The sequence below is a fragment of the Natrix helvetica genome (assembly GCF_964273705.1).
Source record: "Natrix helvetica genome assembly, chromosome: 2".
In the NCBI taxonomy this organism is placed as follows: domain Eukaryota; kingdom Metazoa; phylum Chordata; class Lepidosauria; order Squamata; family Natricidae; genus Natrix; species Natrix helvetica.
Window position 1 is genome coordinate 191,689,604 of NC_138552.1, and position 27,989 is coordinate 191,717,592.

A 27,989-nucleotide genomic window follows, 5' to 3' on the forward strand; every position below is an offset into this window, starting at 1 on the left:
TTATTTCTCATCAGCTCTTTTTTGAGAAAATAAAGCTATCTGATTCCTGTCTGCAACATTTTTCAAATTCCCTTTCATTTCCATGGTTAATTCCACAGAACCATCACAAATATTTAAACAACAAACAAAGCATCAGCTAATAAATGTACAATTGTTGGAAACAGAATGCTGGATTGTCACTCTATACTGAACAACCCAATGGACTTGTTGCATGGAGCATCTTCAGGAGGCCTCCAGCTTTTGGCTCTTTTAATTATATATTTACTTTAAATATTTCAAGTTAAAAAACACACACACACACACCCCAAAGCTAGTAGATTGAAAATCAAAGCAGCTTTGTCAAGCACCATATTAGATTAGCATCTTTGAGCCAGAGCAAAAAATGTCCATTGGGGTAGGAGGATAATACCTACGCACCAATATTTATTGTGCCAATTCTATGATTTACGTAGTTGAACCACACAAATAGTTTGTGTGCAGATATTTTGGAGTCATTGAGCTGTGTTGTGGATGCTGTTGTCTAGCGGGGTTATTAGAAAATTTTTAAAAGCTAATTGCTCCACCATTGTTTTGTTTAGAAACAATGCCCCAAAAAGGTGGTGGTGAAGAAAAAGAAAATTGAGGTGCTTGGATAACTAGATGTGAACGTCATGAATTTACCTTCTGGTAGTTTTCATTATAATAATCATAATTTCCATTCCATTTTGTGAACGCATCCATAGCTTGTTCACAACATTTTAAATGTTACTGACCCAAGTCATCTATCATAAGCAATATAAGGCAATTTAATCCCAGAGCGATTAAATAGTTCAACAATACAATATATATTCTGGATGCAAATTGTGAAATGAAATTTTTCAGGTAGTATACTTGAGAAAACCTGTTCTTAGATTCTGGACGAATGCAGTGAAATATATTTATTTCAGTATTTGTTGTACATTGTTGACTGCCTGACATGGTTTAGGAAGTTTATATGCTCATTTTTATGTGTTCTAGTAAAACAATCAACCAGCAAACCTAGTTTTGGGTAGGAGCAGTGGGGTGGAGTCAAACGAGGAATCAGCCTAGTCTCTCCATGTAACCACAAAACTAAGCCCAACCTCTTTTGAATTCACTAGATCCTTATTTAGTGCCAAAATAGGTCTTTCATACCAGGCACATTATCTTCCATGTAATCAGCTCAGATCTTCCTCCATTTATTGCAGATTGTTATTTGTGCCTCTTCAATAACCATACATACATGAACACGCTTTGCCAAACAAAAGCATTTATTAAAAGACTTTATTCACAATAGATTTTTTTTTACAAATATAGTTCTTAAAAATTAAGCATTTTGATCTCTTGTAACCAGATATTTCTATAAAGGTGGAAAAAGACTAAGTGGAATATGCACAAACAAAAACATTATAACAAAATGACTGAATGATCAGTTCACTTTACCAACAAAGTGTCATTTGGGATTATAAAGCTGTCATACAACACACATGGCACTTAAATTAAGAATTTCCAGGGTTTTGTAAATTAAGTATTTGAACAGCCACATTGTGCATATCAATGTGGTTGATTTAGCCTTTTTGCTAAAAAGCAATGGAAATTTAAACGCTGTCTAATTTGGAAAAGACACTTAAAAAAAATAGAGTTACTTTATTGTTAAACTATATACACAGTGATCAGCATTAATTCAGTAATTTCTGGAAGGATAAAAGGGAATCCCAAAGTTGCTTGTGTGACGTTGCTAGTAAATTCTAAAAAAGATAATCTGAAGCTATTCACACCATTGTAAATAATTTCAGGGTTTTAGCAATAGCTTTTAAAATGGCAATCAATCTGAAACTTTATACTTTGGCAGTTTTCTGTAAAACTCGACTTTGCCGCTTTAAAGATATAAAACAATGTTTCTTTTATACTTAGCAGTTCTAAGGGATATACAATCTTCTTGTCTACTTACATCACTTTACAAAAAAGATACATTAGTGCAGCTTGTACATACAACCTGATTACCTCTAAGTTATAGAACTATAGAAACGTTGTGCTCTTTTAAATAATAACCCCCATGAGAAAATTACAACTCCCTTAAAAAAAAATGAAATTGATAAAAATGAGTCACTGCATTTGAGGAGATTATGCACAATTAATTCCCTCTAAAGGATGGAAAGGGGGTGGGCATAATTTTTTAAATGTTCATTTTTCATTCAATTTATAGAAGCAGACAAAGATGACTATAGGAAAATATTAACTTCACAGACATTAAATTAAGCCATGGATCACTGGCCTATGATTTATTAAATAAATCACAATGGTTAAGTACACACAATATGGGAACTCAAAATTAGACTATTATAGCTTAATGTTACATGTGAGCAGGTCAGAGTCCAATTTACCCCAAATGGCACCTTGATGCAGTATACACTGGAGGACTGGCAGCGAAAAGAGAGGAGGGGAAATGCCACATTTGAGCCAATATAAGCTTCACAAACCAAATATAATGATTAGAAAGAATAAGTGAAATAATTCCCTTGTATTTTTTTAAAAAAAAACTGGCACATTTTTGGGAACAAGCTGGTATATTATTGGAACTGGATTGCTGAATGCCTAACACAGCATTTCTGGGAAGGATATTTGAGTCCAATGACATACAGTCTTGGAATACTTATTATATTAACCAAAAAAACACAAAAAACTCCAAACACAAAACAAAAGAACAACAACAAAAAGCACACCCTTTTAAAGCAAACAAATTATTTGCTATTCCAAATATCTTCATGTAAACATAACAGTGAGGAAATGATTCATGATATGTTCATGATATACTGTATGTGGAAGATATAAAGTAGGCTGGGACAATAAAGGACTACTGATAGTCCTACCAAACAACTGACAAAACAAACAAACATGAAGTACTGCATTAGAGAGAGTCATACCAGGAAACCACTTTTAGTTTTATGAGTTTACTCTTAGGAAATTAAAAAGTTTCACAAAATGCATTCTTCAAAAGGTCTTGAACAGGACTAAGAATTTAACTATCATCTGTTGGATGATGCAAGGCAAGTCATGGCAGTGCACAGCGTCATAAGGAGGAATAATAACTTACATGTCAAAGGAAAAAAAAAACCTGCTGGAGATCGATGGACCGTGGCTGATTCCCTTCAGCATATCTTTTGAGATATTGAGAAAAATAAATCTTTAAGAAAATATTCTAATTAATAAACAAACTTTAATAATAAAATAAAACAGAAAATAACTAATTGGTTACATTTTGATAATGAAAAGCTTCGTTAGCCAAAGTTGGCTGCCGAACAAAGAAGAGAGGAATTTTGGAATGTGTAACGCGTGCGCAATAAATCACTTTCAGATAAGAACCTTTTTTTGTTTTATGACCTGCGCAATAAAGCTTTCTTAGTTTAACTCTTGAGTGTCAATTCAGGCAGTTCAGGCCTAGCAAACTTTTTAACATCGTGACACCCCTTCTTTTGCTAGTCTGGGCTGACGTCATCAAATCATCAATTAAGGCACATCTTCTTTCGCAGATACTCGTGTTGATTTGCAGCAAGTGGTTTGTTAAGCATGTCTGCGATCTGATCATGTGTAGAAACATATTGCAATTTAACAAAACCTTGCTTAACTAATTGCTTTGTGTTTTGATAACGAATGTCAATGTGTCTGGACCTAGAACCTGTGAAATGTGACTCAGAAATATAAACAACAGATACATTATCTTCCATCACGGTGATTGGTCGAATCGGACGTGTCCAGATATCTGTGATTAAAGCATCAAACCACGTTAGAGAATTACAAGCATCTGAAACACAAGCATATTCAGCTTCAGTAGATGAACATGAAACAAAACTCTGTTTTCTCACTTGCCAGTAAACAGGACAACCATTTAGGAACATCATGTAACCAGAAGTGCTTTTGCGTGACTTCTTGTCGCTCGCCCAGTCGGAATCGGCAAAACAAATCAACTTTGGTTGATCAGTGTGTGTTGGTTCTAGCAATAACTTCATGTGTTTAGTGTGTTTTAGGTATTTCAACAACTTCTTAATGCATGACCAATGAAATTGTGTTGCCTTACCTACGTGTCGTGATAAAAGATTAACACTAAGTGCGATGTCAGGTCTGGTCCAACTACTAATGTATAATAGTGAACCAATGACTGAACGATAAAGTGTTTGATCCTCGAACTCAGGACTTGGTTCATGTGTTAAGTTGTGAAAATCTGTTTGCATGGGTGTCTTTGTTGTGCTAGCATCTTTCATGTTGCAATGATGTAGAATGTGGTCAATTTTTTCCTCTTGTGAAAGACTAAACCCCTTCTGTGTCTTTTCAATTTGAACACCTAAATAAGTGCTAATGTGTCCTAAAGATTTTAGTGTGAAGTATCTCTGCAAACTTTTGGCAAAAATCTCATTCATTTTCTTATTTGGACCAATATAAACAATATCATCAACATAAACAAGAATTATCTCATATGCATTGTTAGATCTTTTTGTGAACACGCATTCATCAGTTTCGGACTTAATAAAGCCCATTGAATTTAGTTTGTCAGTAAGACATAAATACCACATTAAACCTGACTGTTTCAGACCATAAAGACTTTTGTTCAGGAACCAGGTATCCCCTTCTTGCTTTCGGAATCCTGGAGGGCTTCTCACGTAGATCTCTTCATCTAGGTCTGCATGTAGATAAGCTGTGTCCACATCAAATTGAAAAACTTCTAAACCAAGAATAGTTGCAGTGGTTAAAGCAATTTTTACACTTTCAGTTCTGACTGTTGGTGAGTAAGTGTTTGTGTAGTCCTCAGGATAACGTTGAGCGAAACCCTGAGCTACCAGTCTGGCTTTGTATAAAGACTCACCATTCGGTTTCTTCTTGATTCTGTAGACCCATCGGGTGCCAATGACTTTCTTGTTTGCTGGAGGTTTTGCAGGTGTGAATACATTAAGTTTCTTTAAACTGTCCATTTCATCCTGCATTGCATCATACCACTTGTCTTGTTCTGAATCAGGAAGCTGTTTGATTTGTGTGAATGTCTCTGGAGGAAGAGTAACGTTGCAAATCAAAGGTACTGGTGATTTTGTCAGTTGCCATGAATAACGTTGTGGAGGGATTCCTTTTGTGGCCCTCTTGGAGCGTCTAGGAACAACAGACCAGTCTTCTTCTTCTTCTTCATCATCATCCTCGTCCTCACGTTCGTCGCTAGCATCAGCATCCGCGGCTTGAGAAGACGGAACATCAGGTTGTGAAGAACTGGTAGAAGGAATATCTGCCTGCGAATTGTCATCAGGCTGCGTGGCATCTGGAACACCATCTCTAGGAAAATAAACTTCAGGATCATTGGAATGAATCCTGGACCAGTCAATGTCTTCCTCAAAATTAGCAGATTGTGAAATGACAATCACATGTTTAGTATCAATGAATTTGTACCATTTTGAATTATCATCAATACCCATAAATCTCAGTCTCTTTGGTCCTTGAGTTATAGGAGTGTTCACCATAGCATATGAACCAAAAATATGGAGGTTCTTGAGATTAGGCTTGTAGCCATACAGCATGTAGAAAGGAGTTTGATTGATTACACTGCTCCAAGTACGGTTGACAATGTAATTTGCATATTTGATTGCTTCACCCCAGTATGCGTTACTGAGATTGGCATCTTCTAGAAGACAACGCATCATGGTTTGTAGAACCCCTTGTCTTCTTTCTACGACTCCGTTATGAGCCGGTGTATATGGAGCAGATGTCTGATGAAGAATTCCATTTTTACGCATCCAGTCCTGGAAACGCTGAGACATGAATTCTGCACCACGGTCACTCTGGATTCTGGCGATGCGAACTTGGTATTGTGTAGAAACAAACGCTGCAAAGTCTTTAAAGATCTGAAAGGTCTCAGATTTCTCTCTCATAGGATATACAAATCCATATCTAGAATGATTATCTACAATTGTTAAAAAATACTTTCTGCCACCAAGTGTTGGTGGGAAAGGACCCACTATGTCAGTGTGTACCAAATCAAAAATGCGTGTTGACCGGCGTGTAGCGTGTTTGGGAATTGCAGCCGCCTTGGATTTAGCCTTTTTGCAAACCGCACAATCCAAAAACACCTTACACCCCTTTAGATCCAAACCTTTTGCGAACTCCGGCATCTTTCTAAGAACACGGAAACTGGCATGCCCCAATCTTCTGTGCCACTTGTGAATACACCTGGAATGCAAAGGTTTACCAGTTAGTGAATTCTCAACATTAACAGTTTCATGAGGACCCTCAGGCTTACTTTGAACAATCTGTTTCTGTTTTCTTTGTTTGTTGGCCTTAGGAGCCTTTGGCACAGTAACGCTTTCTCTCTCTGGGACAACTCTCTCTGGGTTTGCGTTGTGCCTTTTTGGAGTTTGCATACTTGCCTGTGCTTGCCCTTTAGGCTTTGGCTTTAAGTAATAAACACCACCAATCAGCATGGTTTCAGCAACAATATCACCATCTTTAACTAAGTAACTTGCTCTTTCGAGGTGGTGAACCTGGAACTTTAACTCTCTAGACAAGTGACTTTGACTAAGCAAATTACTGGTTGCTGAAGGTATGTAATAAACATCAGGGATGTGTGTATCGAGCTCTTCAATGTAAACAGTTCCTTTTCCCATAACCTTGCAAGTGTGGTTGGTGAAGGAATACAGTTCTCGATACTCGGGCTCTGGTTCGCCCATTTCTGTGAAAAGTTCCCTTCTGTGGGTAACGTGCACAGCTGCTCCACTATCTAAAGTCCACAAAAGACGTCTGTCGAACTTTGGATCAGGTTGTGGAACGTTGGTTATGGCCAGTGTTGCAAGTGGAGCTTGTGGATCACGCCTTGGACCACGACGACCTTGTCTTCCGCCTCTACCTCTGCCTCTGGAATCTGTTCCTCTGGGCTGGTACGTGGCGGGAGCTGGAACTCGTTGGGGACAATCCCGGGTGTCATGTCCCACACGGTTGCAGGTGTAGCATTTTGGCATCCTTGGAGCGTAGCCTCTTCCTCGGAAGGGACGTCTGGCTGGAGCCTTTGGTGCTGGAGGCCGTTGCAGATGTGGGGTAGCTAACCTGATAGCTTCGTCTTCCACTAAAAGTCTGCAAACGTGGTTAACTGTGCGTTGAGCAATAGGCACGTAGTTAATCTTTGCAACAGCATCTTTCCATTCATAATTCAATGAGTTAATGATGATGCTAATCATTTGGATATCATCGATTACATGGCCATTTTGTCTCAATTCACTTCTCATTCTTTTCAGTTTGGTCAAATGTCCACCAATTCGTTCACCAGGTTTCAACTTCGAACCATGGAACTCAGACATGAGCAAACATGAGGATTCAATTGAAACGGGCCTGTAGCAATCTTCCAAAATAGCCCATATTTCTTGGGCAGTTGCATCAGGTGGAAAGATACCTTGGATCTCAATTTCCATTGACATGAGTAAAGTCGTGATTGCTCTGTTTTCAAGGTTTCTTATTGCAGGCGTCCACGGTGGAGGAGGAGGATTAAAAATCATGGAATGTGTGCCTTCTCTTCGAAGCAAGAGCGCAATTTCACTGACCCAGGCTTTATAATTCTCTCCTGACTCCTTTAATTTGGACTCACCAGTCAAGGGGGTGACTGTGAATACCTGCTGAGGAACAATTTGTTGCTCTGGTTGCAAAGCTGGTTGTTGAACCAGGGGATGCTGGGGTTGCATCATTGGCCTTTGCGTGGCAACATCAAATTGGCTTCCTCGAATTTGCCTCTGGCTTTGCCTTTTTCCATCTAGGGAGAATTCCACACCGCCAGGGGGTATTGAAGACTTAACCTCTGGAGACAAAGTTTTGGCTTCTAAAGGACTCATAGACATATCTCTGAAAATCTGGTCCAATTGCTTAATCTTTTGCTGTAATAATTTTTCTCCGCCAGCAGATGGCAGTGCAGCTTCACTTTTTGGCTGCCTCTCCTTTCTATACGTATGCTGAAGTTCAATGGGCTCAAAGGGACCACGTGACCTCGGTGACGTGTACATGTCTCTTTGTTCTAATTGACCAGTGAACTCTGTGAGGTGTGTCTTAGGCTGTTGTTTTGAAGAAGACAAGATGGCGTCCTCAGACTTTTTGGGAGTGGGGGAGCTTCTTCTACTTCGCCTTATCTCTTCAAAACACACTCTCGCCTCCCTAACATATTTTTCTAAACGTTCTATTTGATATAGATAGCTTTGCATTTCTTGCTCACCATCTGGGGAGATGTTATAAAATCTGCTTTCTGCGTGGGAGGATTTTAACTCTGCCGGCAGTTGCCATTCATCAATCGTTTGATAATCTGCGAGGGTCTGGGAATGGAGTGGCTCTGGCAGAGTGGGAAGTTTTGGCTTGGCCCCCAAAAATTCATAATCTCCTGGAGATATTTTAGAAGGAGGAACCACTGACCTCGTTTCGTGGATGTCGCGTCCTGTAGCTCCTTCTCCCATATTTGGCTCGGCACCTGAAGGAATTTGTTGTTCCTGAAGCACGTTTTGATCTTGCTTCTCTGTGTCCGAGGGAGCCTCCTTGTCAGAGGAAGCTGATCCTTCTGTGCTCGCCCCATCTTTCTTTTTCTTTTTTTTCTTTTTCTCCGACATTGCTAATTAGGCTTAGTCGGTTATCTTTAGATAGCACGAAGGGAAAATACAGCCATAAATTGTAATCATCTCAGCTGGTATCATCAAAAAGCCAAAACTCTGCTACCAAGTTGTCAACCAAACCTCTGCTACCAAGTTGTCAAGGGAAAAAAAAACCTGCTGGAGATCGATGGACCGTGGCTGATTCCCTTCAGCATATCTTTTGAGATATTGAGAAAAATAAATCTTTAAGAAAATATTCTAATTAATAAACAAACTTTAATAATAAAATAAAACAGAAAATAACTAATTGGTTACATTTTGATAATGAAAAGCTTCGTTAGCCAAAGTTGGCTGCCGAACAAAGAAGAGAGGAATTTTGGAATGTGTAACGCGTGCGCAATAAATCACTTTCAGATAAGAACCTTTTTTTGTTTTATGACCTGCGCAATAAAGCTTTCTTAGTTTAACTCTTGAGTGTCAATTCAGGCAGTTCAGGCCTAGCAAACTTTTTAACATCGTGACATTACAGTGTGTTTTGGGAAAGGATTTCAGGGTTAGATGACGTAACAGACTTTTACTATCAATGGTAGCTCCCAAAGAAAGTAAAAATGGCACTTTAGTTGGAACAATAAAGCTTAAGAAGTGGAAATCAACTGTACTTTTTTACATTAAAACTGCTACATATTTTTTTAAAAAAATAATGTGATGGCTTTGAACCAATAATATTGCACATTATTAGCTACACAAATGATTGCTGCCCTATTACACTTACTTTCAGAAAGTGCATTGACTTTAAAAGTATTTTGGTCAATCAATACCAGTAGATTTGTTTCAGGATGAATAATATTAATAATAAATCTTGTACAGCAGTATATAGTTTGATTCTCACACTATGTAATTATAAACCGCATATAGGTCTTATTAGTTAACATGCTAAGCAGCTACAGAAACTATCTTTCTTTGCTGATTAAAGAGGTTAATGTTATTTGGTAATTAATTTTATGTTTTATCTGCATTATAATACTTGTATTATAGCAAAATTGTATTTGCTTTTCTGTAAATCAGAATTTGAAAAAGTTAATGTGACATGATGTAAAGGACCAAACAGAAAATACATGAAACCAACAAATGAGAAGCATTTTTTTCAGTTTGATACTCAAAATTATATGCATGTTAGTCTTCTATATAATCAAGAAATGACATCATTTGTACAAAAATGTCTTAATATAATAAATTGCTAGCTGCAACAGTCCTGTTCCAAATATACATGAAAGTCCTTGTTCCTCCAATAATTTTACTTGCTGATTTTTCAGTTGCTATGTTTGATTTTCAGAATAGTTTTTAAGTCTTGGAGGGTGTGTGAAACTTAATATGCAAACTGGCACAGAGAGTCAGAGAAAAAGATTCAAGTAAAATTGGGAGGGTAGGGGCATGAAAGGGAATTATTGCTTGTGGTTCTCCCTAGTCAGACTACCAGATTATCATTATGGCCAAACCTAAAACGTAAAACCCAGCACAATATGATCATCCATAAGGTTCACAAATAGAGTTGTGATGTTGCAGCAGCACTGTAGCATGACTAAGCCATGGTGCAGAGGAAACTAATTGCATTGAGGTGTAGCAAGTTTTGAAAAGCCTCACATCAGTGCAGATACTCACAACATTACGTATCATCAGGTTGTCTGCGGATCAGGGAGTAAGTTTATGCAATTTTTATAATTAGTCCTCTTACTTTGGCTCAAAATGTAGATAGCTAAATTTGATAGCATAAATGTACTTGCAGTAACAGTGTAAACTGATTTGAGTGTCCAGGTAGGAGGATGTATCACTGTATAGTAAATAGAATATTAGGACTGCAGTGAAACTTTTAGGACTAGAGGATAGCCAAAATTCAGTTTTAAAAGCTACATAATGAATGAAGGCTACCGCAAGAGGTTCCCTTCTCTTGTACATCAATCCCCAGCTTTTTTTCCAACAAAATTTTGCTTTGTTACATGAAAACATGACGTATCATATAAAATCCATCCCTACTCGCATTGTTTAATGTTGCTTATTAAAACTATAATATTTACAGAAGCATCCCAAATGCAAACAGGAAAAGGAACCATTCCATAACAAAACTAAAAAAAAAAGTCAGTCAACATTATCACTTTGATAAAGTAGGGAACAGTTTAGGTTCCCCTGCCCCCTGCAGTAAAGCATTAAAGTACTGTGGTCAATTCTTTCAAAAGAGAATTAGAGCCACAGTGTGAACTTCTAAAACATGGTACCTCTGAGGTATATTATCCCCCTCTTTCCACGTCATTGTGCCCAATATCTGTCAAGTGGAAGAAAAAGCTAATGGAATGTTGGAAATAGCAACAACAGACGTATAGAATTGGACTAACCAATCTCTAAATAGGATAAATTTCAAAGCACAAAAAGGATATCGCACATTAGATTAGTTCATTTTGCATAACAACTAAAGTTTTACAGGAAACAGATTTTTCCTTTCAGTGAAAATACTGCTGAACTTCTATTTTCACCAAGACAGGCTTTGAGAACTGTGCAGTCTCAAAGGGTATCTGTGAAGCCATGTCCAAATGTCAACCCAATTTCACAGTTGTTTATGAAACAAATTCAGAGACAAAGAAATAGATGGGCACCAAAGTTATCTGTGGTTAGGCTTGATATGTAAATATGTGAAAAAGATTTCATAATCCAGGCTTCTAAGACAAGCCACAGTTCAATGTAATGGTATATACAGATAAGATAAAACTATATCTGGTTAATATGAATAGTACATCTTTCTAAGTATTCTGATTACCAATTAATGATAGACCCGCATAAGAAGAGGCTGTCACAGTTAGATTTGTCTCCACTGATCAGACAAATCCCACTGGAGCAGATTTAAAAAGAAAAAAGCTCTTCGTACTTAATTCTTTATGGCTTTTTGCAACACAGCAAAGTATTACAGCTTAAAGCAGACATCTCCTCACAGAGGAGGAAACAATTTTGCAGTCTAAACATAAAGTAAAAAGTAAGTAACACGATGAATTCTGTATTCTGTTTGACCAAGTACTCATTATACTGATGGTCAACAAAAACTAGAGATGACACGTTCTGGGAAAACATAAATATTAATAATTAAAATTAATAATATTAGGTCCCTTGAGAAAAATTGCCAGGTTGATAGCAGACTGCAAAAACAAACAAATAAACAAAACAAGAAAGAAACAAAACATGAAACAGAACCTGGTTTAAAACTAAAAAATGCTAGCTAGAACATTGCCATATACGTAATATGCCCAAATAAAATTCAAAACAGCTTTATTTGCTGTCTTTTTCTTCTTTTCCTCTTTTAATAATTGGGAAAGGATGTGCCTCCGTGTTAAAGACCCAATGTTCAAATGGAAGAATATCATCTTCAGAGAATAATAAATATAAATACCTAGTAAAGAACAATAAAAATGTATTATTAATACATTATAAAACTAGAAATATATGTACATGTAACATATTTATTTTATTTATACTGAAAATGTATTATATTAAGAATTTGCTTAGTATTTCATTGTGAAATATCAAACTTCCACTAGAAATATATCAGCTATTCCACTTAAAAACAATCTGGTTATATTTCATAAATTGTATTCTTATATATTGAATTTGTTCAGTAACATAGTCTTCGACTTATGATTGCAATTGGGGCCAGAATTTCAGTTGTAATTCATAACAGTTGTAATTTGAGGCACCCATGTGATAGGACGTAATTTAATTTTTTTTAAGGTGGGTGTTAAGTGAATCATGCAGCCATAAGTCTGAATCATGTGGTCATTAAGCAAATCACATAGTATAAGTCTGAGTCCATTCACCTGAATGGGTGTTTTTTTTTGCTGGAAACTGGCAAAAAGTACCAGCACATAGAAAAAAATATATTGTAAATTGCAAACATGTGACTGGAGGATGCTGTAATCAGTTTTAAATGGGAGCCAAGTGTTTGAAATGTAGTCATCTAACTGCAGGGTATGTGTGCAACATTTTATGTACCTGGAAGTGCTTTATGGGTTGTAAAGCACCTTTCCAAGGTTGTTGGAATTTCGACTGGTCACTAAACAACTAATCATAAATCAGGGATTATCTATTTGTTCTTATATTTTTCCATTTTCCCCCTAGGGACAGTACTATAATTTTAAAAAAGGCAAGCTTTTGAAAGTTATTAAAACATTTGTGGCTGAAAAGGCAGATCTCATTTCTTCTCAATTACACCAACATCTGACATCTGCTCAGATGAGACATAGGTAATAGTGCTTAAGACATTTTCTTGCTTCCAGGACCACAGAATTTATCTGCTGTCCTGCTTCTTTCTCTTAGTTTAGGATTTGATGGCTGTTTCTCCTGATTCCCCAGTCCCCATCTCCAACTCTTCAATATTCTCTTTGTTTCTGGAGATAGTTTCAGATACAGCTACTGTAAGGATAGCTTCAAACAGGTCTTCAGGTCAAATATTTTCCAGGCTGGGTATCTTAAAAAAACACCACAGATAATCCAAAGCCACCTAGCCTAGAAGCAATTCAGGTAGGGCCAGGCAAGAAGGTTGGCAGAAGCTTCCTGCCACAGAACTGGTTGCCCAGTGATTCAAGACAATCTGACATATTTCTCATCAAGGAGATTCAGCTGACCTCTGCTGCTTTGAAGTAAATCAGATTCCCTCTTCAACCCATCTTACTTTGTTAAAGCAAATGTATGTTTGCTTTGCACAGGGCTAGCTTCAGGTACTTATTGCTCCAATCCAGCAAAATATTAATTCGTAACTCATTTAAAAATCCGTTCAATTGCTTACTTGAGCGTTTCTGAAAGGAAGAAACTTTGTTGCACATCATCATGGTTTTTACGACTGCTGTAAACATCCCTAAGGCCAGAATAACCACCGTCTACTCTGCAATATTTTTCCAATGCCTGAATTAAAAAAAGAAAAAGAAAAATAGGATATTTTATAAGTATCTTTCTCAAAGCAAAACATTGTAGGGTAATTTGCACTGTAATACCACTTCATAATTTTAAATTTAAAGCAATTATCAGAACAATAGTATATTCTGCATAAAACACCTCAGTCAAGCTGAACTGAAATTTGGAGTCAAATTAATGTAAGAATCTTACTACAACTTGCATTATTTTTATTGCAACAAAGGATTTGCCTTTTTCTAATTCAGAAACTTGATTTGTTTGAATAAACAACAACAACAACAATAAATGTGGTTTATCCATATTGTTTCCATCAAGTATCTTTTGCCCTACAATTTTAATTTATGCGTATTTTATACTGCATTATTTAGACTCTGATAAATGTTTATTCTCATATCTGCTTTATCCTTTTAAATTGGTAATTTTATTCCACATTTGACCAAGCATACATTTTAGTAGAACAAGTTGTAGCATTAATTTAAGTGAAAATACAAACATACATAAATAATTAAGATAATAAAGGGTACAATTCTAACTGGAATTGGAATGAGCAAACTGACAGATGGCTAGGAGGAGCTATTTTTTCATAGCACACTCCATTGCAACAACTGGAAAAAGAAATTATAGCCCCAAACCCCACACTGATGCTGATCAAGAAAGTGACCATAATCCCTCTTGGGGAACTGTGAAGCTTTAAATTCTGGTTATACTTCAAGTTGAAAAAGGTTTCTGATGATAGAAAAGGGTGAAGATTCATTTGATATTTTAATTCTGTTAGATATGAAGGATTCTGTTTGTACTCAAAGTTGTCTTGATCATCGTGTCTAGACATCTTATATCAATAATAATTGAAACTGTTTGGAGTTTTGAAATGTCTGGAAATTACAAACACTAGGGGGGAAACCATGTATTAATCAAATGTTTCTTTTCCTATCTTGTTCCTTTGAATTTATTGGATTTTAAAGATAAAAACAGAGAAAAAATGAAATTAAAAATGAAAATTTTATTAACTATGGCTAATTATGTTTTAAATATAATAAAATAATATCATTTTCTTTTTTTCTTAAACATTGGATATAAAAAATGGAAATGGTTGAAAACTCTCAAATGACTTTATCTGCCTAACATAAATCACAGCCTACCAATTATATTTCCAATCCATTTAAGCAGTATGTTGCTCCATGCACTAAATTCAAATAATTCTTTTAAATGGCAAACATATAAATTATAAGATACTTCAAAGAAATAATTTAAATGTCTCACCTCTACAGCTTCCCAACCCCACTGCCGGTACTTGGGGTCATGAGTGAATCGCCACATATACATATAAGTTTCTATAACTTCAGGTCTTAAGATGTAATATTTTTCATTTTGTCTGGTAGCAATTGCCTCAACTCCACCATCAAATCGAAAAGCTTCTGGCCCCAATTTCATGCCTACACACAATATTAAAATATTCAGTGCTGGAATGAAGCCCTTTCAAAAGTGTTAGTAAAGAACCATGATCTTAATATATGTGAATTACTTTATTACATATAACATGTTGTATAACATGTTATAATTTTGAACTCCACATTATAAGGATTCTCATTTGTTTGCCACTCAACAGTGTTGGAATCTGAAGGAACACAGCAGGCAGGAAAATGATGAAAAGTGGGTAGAATGGTTCTACTTAGTTTGAAGAGGAAGAACCCGGTTAAGTGTTACATTATGTAGTAGCTTTAATGGGATTCTTGCCTCAACATAATAGGAAATTGTGTGATGTTTGTGCACTTAATGGCACTTTAATAGCTGAGAAATATCCAAATATAAAAATAATAATGTCTGAAGTGATCTTGAATACTTTTTCTAGTGGTAGGGTTTTATCCAGCAAAATGTTTACCTGGAAAACTTCACAAAATTGTGTAAGGGGGTCTAAAGCCATGAGGTGTTCCTAAATATTGTTTTATTGTATTCAAAACATATTTTGTTGAATCAACTTCTTTTCAGTTTTACACAACTATTCAAACAAAAATGAGGAAAATTAAACTCAAATATAAAAACATAACCAAAAGTTCTGGGGAATACATTGCATTACTTTATTTTTTTTTAAAGGAAAGTATTTGACAGCTGTAGGGCCGGAGCTGGTAACATAGAATTTATAACAACCCAACATGGCATCTGCAGACCCCCAAATTAAACAAATAAAAATGCTTAAATATGTGGAATTGAAATATATCATGCATGCCTATTGTCATGAATGTTTGCATGTTCATAAACAGGGACTTGGAGATGTGTTTATTTTAATGATGCTTGTGAAATTGCCTAACATCTGTTATATTTCAACAGCGGCAAACTTAGGTTTCATATTGCACACGTTTTAGCATTTCAGAATGAGTGAAGGAACTTGATAGCTTTTCCCTTCTGAACTTAGTTTATGCAATCAATATATTGAAGCTATTATTAAGTTTGCTATTATTACTTAAAATTCTGTTTGGAAAAGATTAGGAAGATATGGGTATGTTGCACCATTGATGGAGAACAGCTCTGTGACAATATATACAATAAAGTAGTTGGGTTCACCTTGATAGTTTTCCCCTTACTTCTGAAATTAGTTTATGCAATCAGTATATTGAAACTATTGTTAAGTTTGCTATTATTACTTACATTAAGTTCTATGGACTGATATCTAAACTGCCAGATGTCTGGTGATAGGCCCCCAAATTCTTAATCTGATATTTTCTTGCCCATTAACTCCCATAGGAAGAAGAATTTAAAAAGAAAAACAATCAGAATGGGAAGGGCAAAAAAATTCCTCCACCTCTTACTCTGGCTATTCTGACCTACCAAGATTCCAGATGTGCTATATTCTGTTGAGTGTCTCCCCTTAAATTTCAATGTATAGGATTAGCTATTTAAGAAAATTATTCCATTTCCCTGCTATATAGTGTTACTCTGTTTCTGAATATATTAATGAAGTATTTCTAGGCAGAATCCTGGAAGATTTTTTAATACTAATTTTTACATCAGACTGTTAATGCCAAAGGCGAACACTGTTATAGGCAAGAGAGGATAGTTTAGTTTAGTTTTTTAGATTTTTAAACCGCCCCCTCTCCCAAAAAGGGACTCGGGGCGGTGTACAGTCAGTGCATAAAATACAGACATAACAATAAAATACATTTAAAATACATTAGAGGGGGAGATAGACTGTACAAGAAATAAATACCTAAAAACATCCCAATTAAAACCCCAAACCCAATTAAAATAAATCCCCGGGAGATAAAACTAAGAAAGTGCCAAGCCAGCTGATTGAAATAGGTGAGTCTTTAACTTTTGACGGAAGGAACGGAGGTCAGTGGTAGTTCGAATATCAGGGGGGAGGTCGTTCCAGAGGGTTGGGCCCATCACAGAGAAGGACCTACTCCTAGGTGTCGCCCGCTGGCATTGCCTAGCGGACGGCACCAGGAGGAGCCCCTCCCTGTGTGAGCGGATAGGTCGCAGGGACGAGTGTGGTAGGATGCGATCCTGCAGATAACTAGGTCCTGTGCCATGGAGCGCTATAACATTTGGATGTCTAGATGTTATCCAATTAAAGCTCTCTCAACATTGCTCATGCTAGCTGAGATTACTGGAGCTGTAACTCAGCAAATCTGTAGGACCATATATTTTCATTTCTGTTATAAGCAATCCAACTACTTCCCCTACAAACATAAAGTATATTACAGATGGAAACTGTCTATGGACATTTCTAACTCTATAATATGTACAGGTAGAAACTAGATTGTAATAAAAATGTCTTATACAATTGATATCAGTTTGATTGGAAAATGGCCCAAACACATTGCCCTGCATTCAAGTACAGCAATAAGCAACATTTTAAAGTCAGACCAAGAGCACTCAACAATTTATAATTACCTGTACGATCATAAGATTCATGACATGTGCGGGCAATTTCAGCTCCAAGTTCAATGTGATGTCCAGTTTGATCAGCTGGTGCTCCATCTGCACCCAGAACAAACATCCCTCCAGCAAAACAAGTGAGATGACCCATTTTGTGTTCAAGGAGGCCACCTTTCCACTCAGCAATGTACATTAAACCATTGCTGGATTTCCTGATTAGATGGGTTTCTATGGACTAGAATTGTTTTAAAAAAACTGTTATTAATCTACCATGAATAATTTCAATAATATAGGTATCTAAATATTTTCACATACTTAAAGCATTGAATGTAACAATATTAAAAATGAGTTGAGGGGTTGACCATTTTGTTATATGCTGCTCAGTTTATCTCTACTCCAGCCCAAGTATGGAAAAACATAGAATGCAATTGTTGTTGTAGAAGAATTAATACAACTTGGACAAAGGGAATCAGTGTCTCAAAAACCTTTGACTTAACTTTGTATGCATTAACAAGTATTTAGACAGGGATGGTTTGGTAGATAATAGTTTAGTTATACATTATAGAAAGCCATAATGTGGCCTGCTCGGCATAGTGGTGTGAATTTAGTCAATTATAATTCATTCAAGGAACATGGCTAAAATAACATGGCATACTGTGATATGTAAACCCAGTCAAGGGAATTTGAACTTTCAAAACTTTACCTACCCAATCCAGCCCAAAATGTATGACAAAGCCCTTAAGCAAAGGTTTCTGAGTAAATTTAGTTGTGAAATAGGAAAACAGATCTTATGGATTTTTCAATTATAGATTTACTTCAAAAAAGCAAACAATCACCGGGCTTTGTTGAACTTGAAGTTTTCAAGGAAGTGTTTGATCTAAGTTGAACAAGGAACTTGTTAAACAAATGATTTGGAGTTCAGAATGATGAATGAGCTGGCCTAGTTAAATCAAATTAGCAACAAAAGGATTTGCAAATAGACTGGCAAATAAAAGGAAATGTGGGGTAAATGTAAACTATTGGCACATTGGGACAAAAAAAAAATATCCCAATTCATTTTCACTGCACAATGGGTGATCAGGAAACCTCTTCTCACACCTCCCCTTCCCCATTTCTAAAGCCTGACACACCACACTAGATTTAATGGAGTAGCTGCCACAGTAAAGGAAGATTGATCAGAACTACTTTGTGAACACACTATTCCTTTGGAGACTGGCTTTAGATTATTTGATTCAACTCTTTAATAAGCAATAGCCCAACTGATTAAATTGATTTATTTAATGATATGAACTAAACCTAAATATCTTCCAACAACCCATAACTATCTTCACTATAAAAATAAAATTATTTTAATTTGCTTATTATTTAAAAAGTTGCTTCTCTATAACATTGTCATTTACAGAAAAGATTACTAAATGTTTGTTACTTAAAATATTTTTAAAAGGTATGTGTGTGTATATGTATGTATGTATCTATGTATGTATATAGTCAAAACATTTTTAAAAAAATCCTATCATAATATTTGTTTTTACAGTTACATATAATAATGTCTCAAGTTCTGTATAATATTTACCTGAACAGCGTTATAATACATTTCCCTGGCTTCTTCATCTGTTTTATCAGACATCAACCATGCTTTCAGCAAATATTCATAAAAACTATCCCCAAGTCCTCCAACTGAGACATGATCTGGGGGGGAAAAAGAGCAATCTGATGATGTTATGTACACACAATCCCAAAGACAAAAAAGTTAATGGCAAAATACTATAGAAAAGCCACATTAACCCACTTTCAGCATGGTGCTTTATTCAAGCTATATCTTCTTTGATCTACTGTATCTATCCCATTAGACTACGTTATTTTAAAACATGATGCTCTGTAGGCATAACAAGGGTTTAAATATGTAGCCCAATTCCCCCCATGTTGAAACAAGCAACTCTTAATCCCCAACAAATCTATTTTGTTTGGATCCATTCATTTTCTACTTGTGAATAATTTAAGCTTCTGGTGTAGTGGGGTGTTTTCTCCCTTTTCTGATCCCCTTTTGTTAAATAACAAGTTGACTTGTTAAGAATTCTGGAGAACTCAAACACTTACTTTTATGCTACTTTAGTGAGCCCTAAGAATGGTATGATTCAAAACTGAAATTATATATATATATATATATATATATATATATATATATGTGTGTGTGTGTGTGTGTGTGTGTGTGTGTGTGTGTGTGTGTGTGTGTGTGTGTGTGTGTGTGTGTGTGTGTGTGTGTGTGTGTGTGTGTGTGTGTGTGTGTGTGTGTGTGTGTGTGTGTGTGTGTGTGTGTGTGTGTGTGTGTGTGTGTGTGTGTGTGTGTGTGTGTGTGTGTGTGTGTGTGTGTGTGTGTGTGTAGAAGAGGGAGTAGTGAGCTTCCTCCCATATTTGGGCATACCAGGGGTTGTAACACAAATACATACCTATTTCCCTGGCTCAGCTGATAAAGGAGGAGGAGAGCCTGTGGCTTAGTGGCTAAGACTCCTGCCTAATATGTAATACAGCCCAGGTTCAAATCCCAGTAAGGGTATGGCTAGCTGATGAGAGCTAAATAGCTTGAAATGGATCTATACTAGTCTCCCTTTATTTATTTATCAGCACAAATACAACATATATGTATATGTGTGTGTATGCCAACTGAATATAGCTTTAAATTAAAAATAATTATATGCATGCTATTTGAGGAGAGGGGAGAAAGAACAACTTACATTGGAAGTTCTCAAATTGTGGCCATTAAAAATGAAGACGAATAGATTGTTTTCTAAAAAAAGGTTAAGAAACCAGACATGCACAGAATTTTTTTCCTTATTAAAGGTTTCCTCTTTAAAGAAAGTTTTCTTGTCTATCAGCCTGTGACTTGGTATTTTGTTTTTAAAAATGCTACTTTTGCTTTCCCTCCCCAAAAACTTCATCTCATAAGAAGATAGAAGTATGAAGAGTGGTTTTTCCATTATAAAGAACATTTAATGAATTCCATTAATAGAAAAATGAGAGCTCCAACAAACAAATGATAAAAAATGCATTTTTTGGGAGGGGAGAAGTTGATCTCTGAATAGCACCATATAAATGACCTTTACAGTTTCCTAAATGAATTACCTCTGAAAATCCTGACATTTGCAAATTAAATAGCACACACAGACTTATCAATAGTAAGTCCTGTTATTATAGCCATTGTTGCTTGAAACAAATCTAATTGACCTGTGGTGCTGCAAGTCACTTTCAATTTACTTCTAAAGTGAAAAAGAAAGCCAAGCTCAAAAGACAGAAAAAATAACAATAAAACCAGAAGAGACTCTCAAAGATATAGCTTGCTGGTTTCACAATAACATGCTCCTAAAGGCCTCATTAAATATGTTCCTCTCTCCCAGTTCAATATTTATAACTTGCTGTGACGCTGTTTGGAGATTTTAGTAATTCTCAAAATGTTCTATCAAAGCTGCTGCAAAATGCAGCAACATGGCTAGTAAATGATGCCAGTTATTTTGTAGGTATAACTCCATTATTCCATGAGCTGCATTGGCTGTCATTGTGCTACAATTCAAGGTGCTAGGTGACACCTTCAAACTCCTTCCTGACCTAGAACTGGGCTACCTGAGGGCTCATCCAGTCAGGCAGGATGGGTGTGCTTCAGATTCTGCTAGCCAAAGAATACGGGTCTTTTCTGATTGTGGAACATTCTCTGTCCAGAGATCAGGATGGTCCTGACCTCGCTGGCCTTTCTTATGGCCCTGAAAACCTGATTCTCTGCTGGATCTGGGGCCCTAAGATTGTTCAGGGACAGACTTCTTAGTTATGCAAGCGTTTGTGGTTGATGTTACTTGGTTGCTGCGCATTTTAACTTTTGTAAAGTGTATAATTGTACTTTAATTCTATTTATTGTCCAGAGCCATTAGTTGTTATAGGCAACCATATGACTTGAATAAATAAAAATAAATAAAAAGGAAAACTTTGCTTTAGAAAGGTTTCATTTATTAGTGCAGAGCGTTTCAATAAGAACTTGAGTTTAAAAAAATGAATCAATAAAAAAGCATATTTACTCATACTAATATAGTATATACCACTGATGGCGAAACTTTTAGACACCGAGTGCACAAACTGCGTGCGCACTCATGCCCAAACTGAAAGGCGCACATGGACATGCACAAATGTGCATATGCCCAGGCATGCGCATGGACATGTGCGGACATGCACGCATATGCAGCAGAGACCTGAGGACCAGCTGGCCAGCGGGCGGCGGGGCATCCCAACAAAGACAGCGCGGCAAGAGGTAAGATCTTTTTCTTTCGTGAACTTCTGCTTCAACGTTTGCAGGGAAACAGAAGCTCACAAAAGAAACGCCACAGATATCTGACCTAGGGCAATGGTGTGATTGCCAGCAGAGAGGGCTGTGTGTGCCATCTCTGGCATGGTTGCCAAAGATTCGCCATCACTGATATACACTAACACAGTATTATCACACTTATACCATAGTACATGTCTTTATGGTATCTCTTATGTACCATTTTTTAAGAATGGTAATTTTTACTACTGTGCCAATCTGTGCCTGTTACTGACTAACTGGCTATAAAGTTCACACCTCCAAGTAAGCATACTGCTGTGTCTCCTTAACTCTCTTCCTGCAGTAAAGTACCGTACAACTTGCTAGAATAACAAGAGAATTGGTACAACTCATGTAACAAATCAATTATTTTCTTTCAAAGAAGGTGTATGTAGTTTCCATACCATGAAGAATAAAGTACCTGTCTCTTCTTTTCTGTTACCTTGTATCCTCATGAGTTACACAATAATTCTTTCCCAACTGAGGTCTTTTATTAATACATATGCATGCACAAGCTGTTGTTGATCAACATTTTATACAAAACTGATGTAATTCTGTAGCCTTTGCTCTTAGATCTTCAGGGTGTAACAGATCAATGATTCATTGCAATCTGCTAGCTTAATGAAATAAACAATAATTTGGAATCCTCTTCAATTGGCTTTATTGGGCAGGTTTTTTACCACAATTAGCACAAGAAAATGCATAACTTAAGATGCTATGATACCCACACGAAGGTGGCCACACATTGGACCTTGTTTTTGTATCTGAGCAGTGGACGAGTGATCTGGGTATAGGGGACTTAGCTGTCACACCCCTGTCATGGTCAGATCACTCATGTCTCCGGCTGGACTTCCCTGGCGCTACCCCCCACCGCGAGGAGGCGGGGCCAGACGGTCCAAGCTGGTACCGCCCCAAGCACCTGATGGAGCCGGATAGGTTCCAGACGGAGCTTGGGCCATTACCTGTAGCCCTGACCCGCGCTCGGTCAGAGGACCTAGCGGCCGCCTGGAATAGGGCGGCGGCTGGGGCCTTGGACCAGGTTGCGCCTTTGCGACCTCTCCTGCGGCAGCGACCCACCCGGGCTCCTTGGTATACCGAGGAGCTGAGGGTGATGAAGCGCCATAGGAGACGTCTAGAGAGCAGGTGGAGGTCCTCACGCTCCGAATCTGATCGAACACAGGTAAGAGCCTACTTACGGACCTACCTTGTGGCATTAAGGGCGGCCAAATGTAGATATTGCGCCGCTCTTATTGCGTCCGCGGATAACCACCCTGCCGCCCTGTTTAGGGTGACCCGCTCCCTCTTGTCACAGAGGACGCAGGGGGCACCCTTGCAGGGCAGAGCAGAGGAGTTTGGGGAATATCTGCAGGATAAAGTCGCTCAGATCCGGAGCGGATGGGCCCCCCTCAGTGGACCAGACGGGCCACCAACAGCGAGTCTTGTGAGACCATCCTGGGAGGAGTTTGATTCTGTTGCCCCCGAGGATTTGGATAGGTTGCGTGGACGGCTGCGACCCACCACATGTTTAATGGACCCGTGTCCCTCCTGGTTGGTACTGGCATCTTGGGAGGTGACTTGAGGCTGGCTTCTGGGCCTGGTGAATGCCTCATTGGGTGAGGGATCCTTACCAACCGCCTTGAAGGAGGCGGTGGTGAGGCCCTTGCTTAAGAGGCCTTCACTCGACCCAATGGAGCTAGCTAATTATCGTCCAGTCTCCAACCTTCCCTTTCTAGCGAAGGTTGTTGAGAATGTGGTGGCGCAGCAGTTTCCACGACACCTTGACGAATCCGACTATCTAGACTCACGCCAGTCCGGCTTCCGACCCGGGCATAGCACAGTGACAGCCTTGGTCGCGTTGGTCGATGATCTCTGGAGGGCCAGAGATAGAGGTTGTTCCTCTATCCTGGTCCTATTAGACCTCTCGGCGGCTTTTGATACCATCGACCATGGTATCCTATTGCGCCGGTTGGAGGGGATAGGAGTCAGAGGTACCGTTTTGCGGTGGTTCGGCTCCTACCTCTCCAACCGGAAGCAATGTGTGTTGACAGGGGGACAGAGGTCGACCCCGAGGCCACTCACTTGTGGAGTGCCACAGGGGTCGGTCCTCTCGCCTCTCCTGTTCAACACATATGTGAAGCCGCTGGGTGAGATCATCCGTGGTTTTGGGGTTGAGTATCACCTCTATGCTGATGATACTCAGCTGTATATTTCAACCCCAAACCACCCCAACGAGGCTGTCGAAGTGATGTCCCGGTGTTTGGAAGCCGTCGGGGTCTGGATGGGGGACAACAGACTTAAACTCAACCCCTCCAAGACTGAGTGGCTGTGGCTACCGGCACCTCAGTTCAGCCAGCTGATTCCATCGCTGGCCATAGGGGGCGAACAATTGCCCCCTGTGGAACGGGCGCGCAATTTGGGCGTCCTCCTTGATGCCCGGCTGTCAATGGATGACCATGTGGCAGCCGTGGCGAGGGGGGCGTTCCACCAGGTTCGCCTGGTGCGCCAATTGCGCCCCCTACTGGACCGGGATGCCCTACGCATGGCCACTCATGCGCTGGTGACGTCCCGCCTGGATTACTGCAACGCTCTCTACATGGGGCTGCCCTTGGGACGCGCCCGGAGACTGCAGTTAGTTCAGAACGCAGCCGCGCGGGCTGTGATGGGGAGTACGAGGTACTCCCACGTAACACCTCTCCTGCGCGAGCTGCACTGGCTACCTGTGGTTTTTCGGGTGCGTTTCAAGGTGCTGATTACCATCTTTAAAGCGCTCCATGGCACGGGACCTAGTTACTTGCGGGATCGCATCCTCCCACATACATCCCTGCGGCCAATTCGCTCACACAGGGAGGGACTTCTCCTGGTGCCGTCCACTAGGCAATGCCAACGGGCGACACCAAGGAGTAGGGCCTTCTCTGTGATGGGCCCAACCCTCTGGAATGACCTCCCCCCCGACATTAGAACTACTACTGACCTCCGCTCCTTCCGGCAAAAATTGAAGACTCACCTGTTCCGATTAGCAGGCCTGGCATAATTACAACTGTCCCTCCTGGCAAATGTATTATCAACTGGTTATTTTAGGGGTTTTTTTAAATTATTGTGTCTATTTTAGGGTTTTAAAAACTTATATTTATATAGCTTTGTACAGTTCTTTTAATTGCATTTTAACCTCCTCCATGCCAACTGTACATATTTAATTTTTATTGTATTTTGTCATATTCTGTATGGACTGTACACCGCCCCGAGTCCCTTTTGGGAGAGGGGGCGGTCTAGAAGCATCAAATATAAATAAATAAATAAATAAAATATTATGTACATAAAATAAATATCTCCACATGTTCAGAAAACAAAATACTAAGCTCGGCGGCAATCATTCAAGGAGAAATACCCAAACTGACTGCATAATTCAACTAACTTAGAAAAGATATTTTTCTTTTGTGCATACTATATTAAACAGAAGTACTTACGCTGTCCCCATTGACCGCTGTTAGGGTTTAAATAATTAGGATAAAGTCCTTCTGGTTTATCTAATCTGTTTAATACTTTTCGAATGTTCATAACCTATTTCAAAAGAAAAAAATATTTTTTAACATAAATTTATCTATATAATACATTTACATAAAATGCATTCTTTAAATACTGGTCAGAATATTATTCTAACTTTAAAATAAGTATTCATTTAAGGTACTAATTAACAACTCAAACAACAGCTTCCTTCATTATACATGTTCTACAGAAATGGATCTGTCCAAAAGCAGAAATGGATCTGTCCAAAGCACATGTGCAATGGATCTTTATCAACAATATTTTTTAAAGGAAACCTATCGCCATGGAAGGAAACCTAAAATACTGAACACATAGCTTAGTTCCATTTGGAACTAATCTCATTTTACTGTCTTTTTTTTGGGCTGATGGGTTCATCAGCCACATCTATGATCATATACAGAATATATGTAAAGCAATAATACATTTTGATTTGATACACACAAATGTTAGAAAATATCCTCCTGGCTCAGTGATTGGAATAGATGAGACTATTGTTCATAACAAGGATTCTGAAAGCAAAAACAAGATGCTGCTTTTGAATATAAAGATCTAATGCATAAATGTGGAATGAGCCTAAAAGAAACCTTGGCTGCCTTTTATCTTTTTCCAGTGCTTTCTAATGCCATAACACTTAGTAGAGCAAGATTTGAGCATCTATGTACAAGGGTCAAATACGGACGATTCTCTCAAGTGCCGTATCTTGAGAGAACATGTGTTTGTGGCGTGTCAGAAATCGAAGCTATTGCACATGTTCTATTCAATTGCAGCAACAGTCCTACACTTGCATACATTATTTGACTGAACCATACACTGTGACTTTTGTTAAAGATTATCTTATTTCCTTCAGGGCACAAACATATATGTAGTCACTATTACATGTACAAACTATTACATTTATAGTCAGAACTGACCAACGAAGAACATAGTTTATAGGACAAATTGGAGTTGCGTACAAAGGTAATGAATTCACTTAAGCACACACTGTTTTTGAACTTTAGGAGTCATTTTATATCTCTGCATTCTATTTTACCTTATACTATTTCAATATTATTTTACCTTATTTTTCATTTTAATTTTATCGACTATATTTTAATATATTTTATCCTATTATAGGCTGTTTTATCACATTTCATTGTATTTTACCTTATCTCATTTAACTGTGTCTTATGGTGGTTGATGGCTATGGGCAATTGACTAATCAATATATTATACTGTACTATACCCTATCCTACCCTATCATACCAAATTTTACTATTCCTGTGCTTTCTTTTCATGTAGCTAATAGAAGAACTCTTGAGTTTAGTTTCATTCTCAACAAACATTCAAACCAACCAACTGAACACCCTCTCAAATTCTTTTTCTGATTTATTTTATTTTAGTACTATTTATTTACTTCCACTATGAAATAAGATGGAGGACAGCTAAAAATAAAACATATAATAGAAAAACATATTTCTATGCTTGAAACATAAAGGCAAGTAAATAAAACATCAATTGATGTGTGATGAATCAATGAAATTATTGTACTAAACTATTTGTTTAGCTAATCAATATTTGGATTAAACTAGTCTCTTGCTGAATAAGAAGATCTCCAAGAAAGGCAAAGAGTTATTCTTTTAGTTGTATGGGTAGAAGAGAGAAACATGTGAATCTGGGATTTTATTTTAATGCTAAATCTTGTTTTCGTGTTACACGAATACTTTATCAAAGTTTCATTTGTTAGCAGTACAAAGTCACTATAGGTAATTTCAAGAAAGTTCTTAAACCTCACAGAAAGTGACAAGAAAGCTTTTTGCACTTTGAATCTAATATGTCCAGAGGATTTATAATTAAATTTAAAATGTATAATTGATCAGCAATTGATAGGCCATTTAAAGTAGAAATCTAACCTTTTCAGCAAACAGCGGATTTCCAGATAAGTAGCTTAAATGAATGAACTCCAAATGGAGTGTTCCAAATTCTGCCAAAATACTGCTTCCACCTGAAGCCCAGGGCCAGTTTCGACCAATGCCACTAAAAAAGAAAGGTAGGGTAAAATTAACTGAGCTGGAGAAATAGAACAATTTGATTTAAAGTAATGTGAAATTGAACATAGTCTAATTTCTCCTGGCTTAGAACTCCCAGCTCTCTTCATCCTCAAATCAAATGAGGTTGAAGGAAACCAGAGTCCAACATTTGTGTGTCACTATTTGCTGAAACAAGATATCTGTCAGGAGCTCAAAAGCACAAGATGTGCTAGGGATGTCTCTTTTGAACATTTCAGCAATATATTTTAAGCATACACATTTTGCTTTTTCCTCCCTATCAGTGTTGTTAGGGATACTGATAATTAGAAATGATCATTACTTAAGAATCTAGTTTCATCAATACTCTCAGGAAAGTCTTACTGTTACATCATTTTTGTGATGAATACTCTCATAAATGAAATCCCTATAGAAAAATAGAATAAAATGAAGAATTTTGTTAACAATAACTATCCTGCCATCTTTACCACTCCTTGCGCAGCCTTCCTGTCTGAAACACTAATACTTCCAAACCACACAATATGGTAGGATGCTTTCAATCATCCCTCTAAAGAAAGTGGTACAGGCAGGGGATGAAGATGTGCTCTTCTCATACCATGCAGAAAATACAAGTGCTGTTGTGCACACTAGTATCTCACTGTTGAGCAACTAACCTAACCTGCTCGTCAG

The 27,989-nt window shown here is 37.8% G+C and overlaps 1 protein-coding gene across 1 annotated transcript in view; it reads right to left on the reverse strand.

The window, feature by feature from the left end:
- Positions 1–2,532: 2,532 nt before the first annotated feature.
- MAN1A1 (mannosidase alpha class 1A member 1) overlaps positions 2,533–27,989 on the reverse strand; it is a 77,510-nt gene continuing 52,053 nt past the window's right edge. Inside the window, exons 6-13 of the mRNA XM_081945086.1 lie at positions 27,186–27,309; positions 25,218–25,311; positions 18,985–19,100; positions 17,427–17,646; positions 14,796–14,968; positions 13,411–13,526; positions 9,111–12,018; positions 2,533–3,086 (exon numbers count right to left, since the gene is read on the reverse strand). Coding sequence (XP_081801212.1) covers positions 11,898–12,018; positions 13,411–13,526; positions 14,796–14,968; positions 17,427–17,646; positions 18,985–19,100; positions 25,218–25,311; positions 27,186–27,309 — 964 coding nt within the window. The 3' untranslated portion in view covers positions 2,533–3,086; positions 9,111–11,897. The remainder of the gene's footprint in view (positions 3,087–9,110; positions 12,019–13,410; positions 13,527–14,795; positions 14,969–17,426; positions 17,647–18,984; positions 19,101–25,217; positions 25,312–27,185; positions 27,310–27,989) is intronic.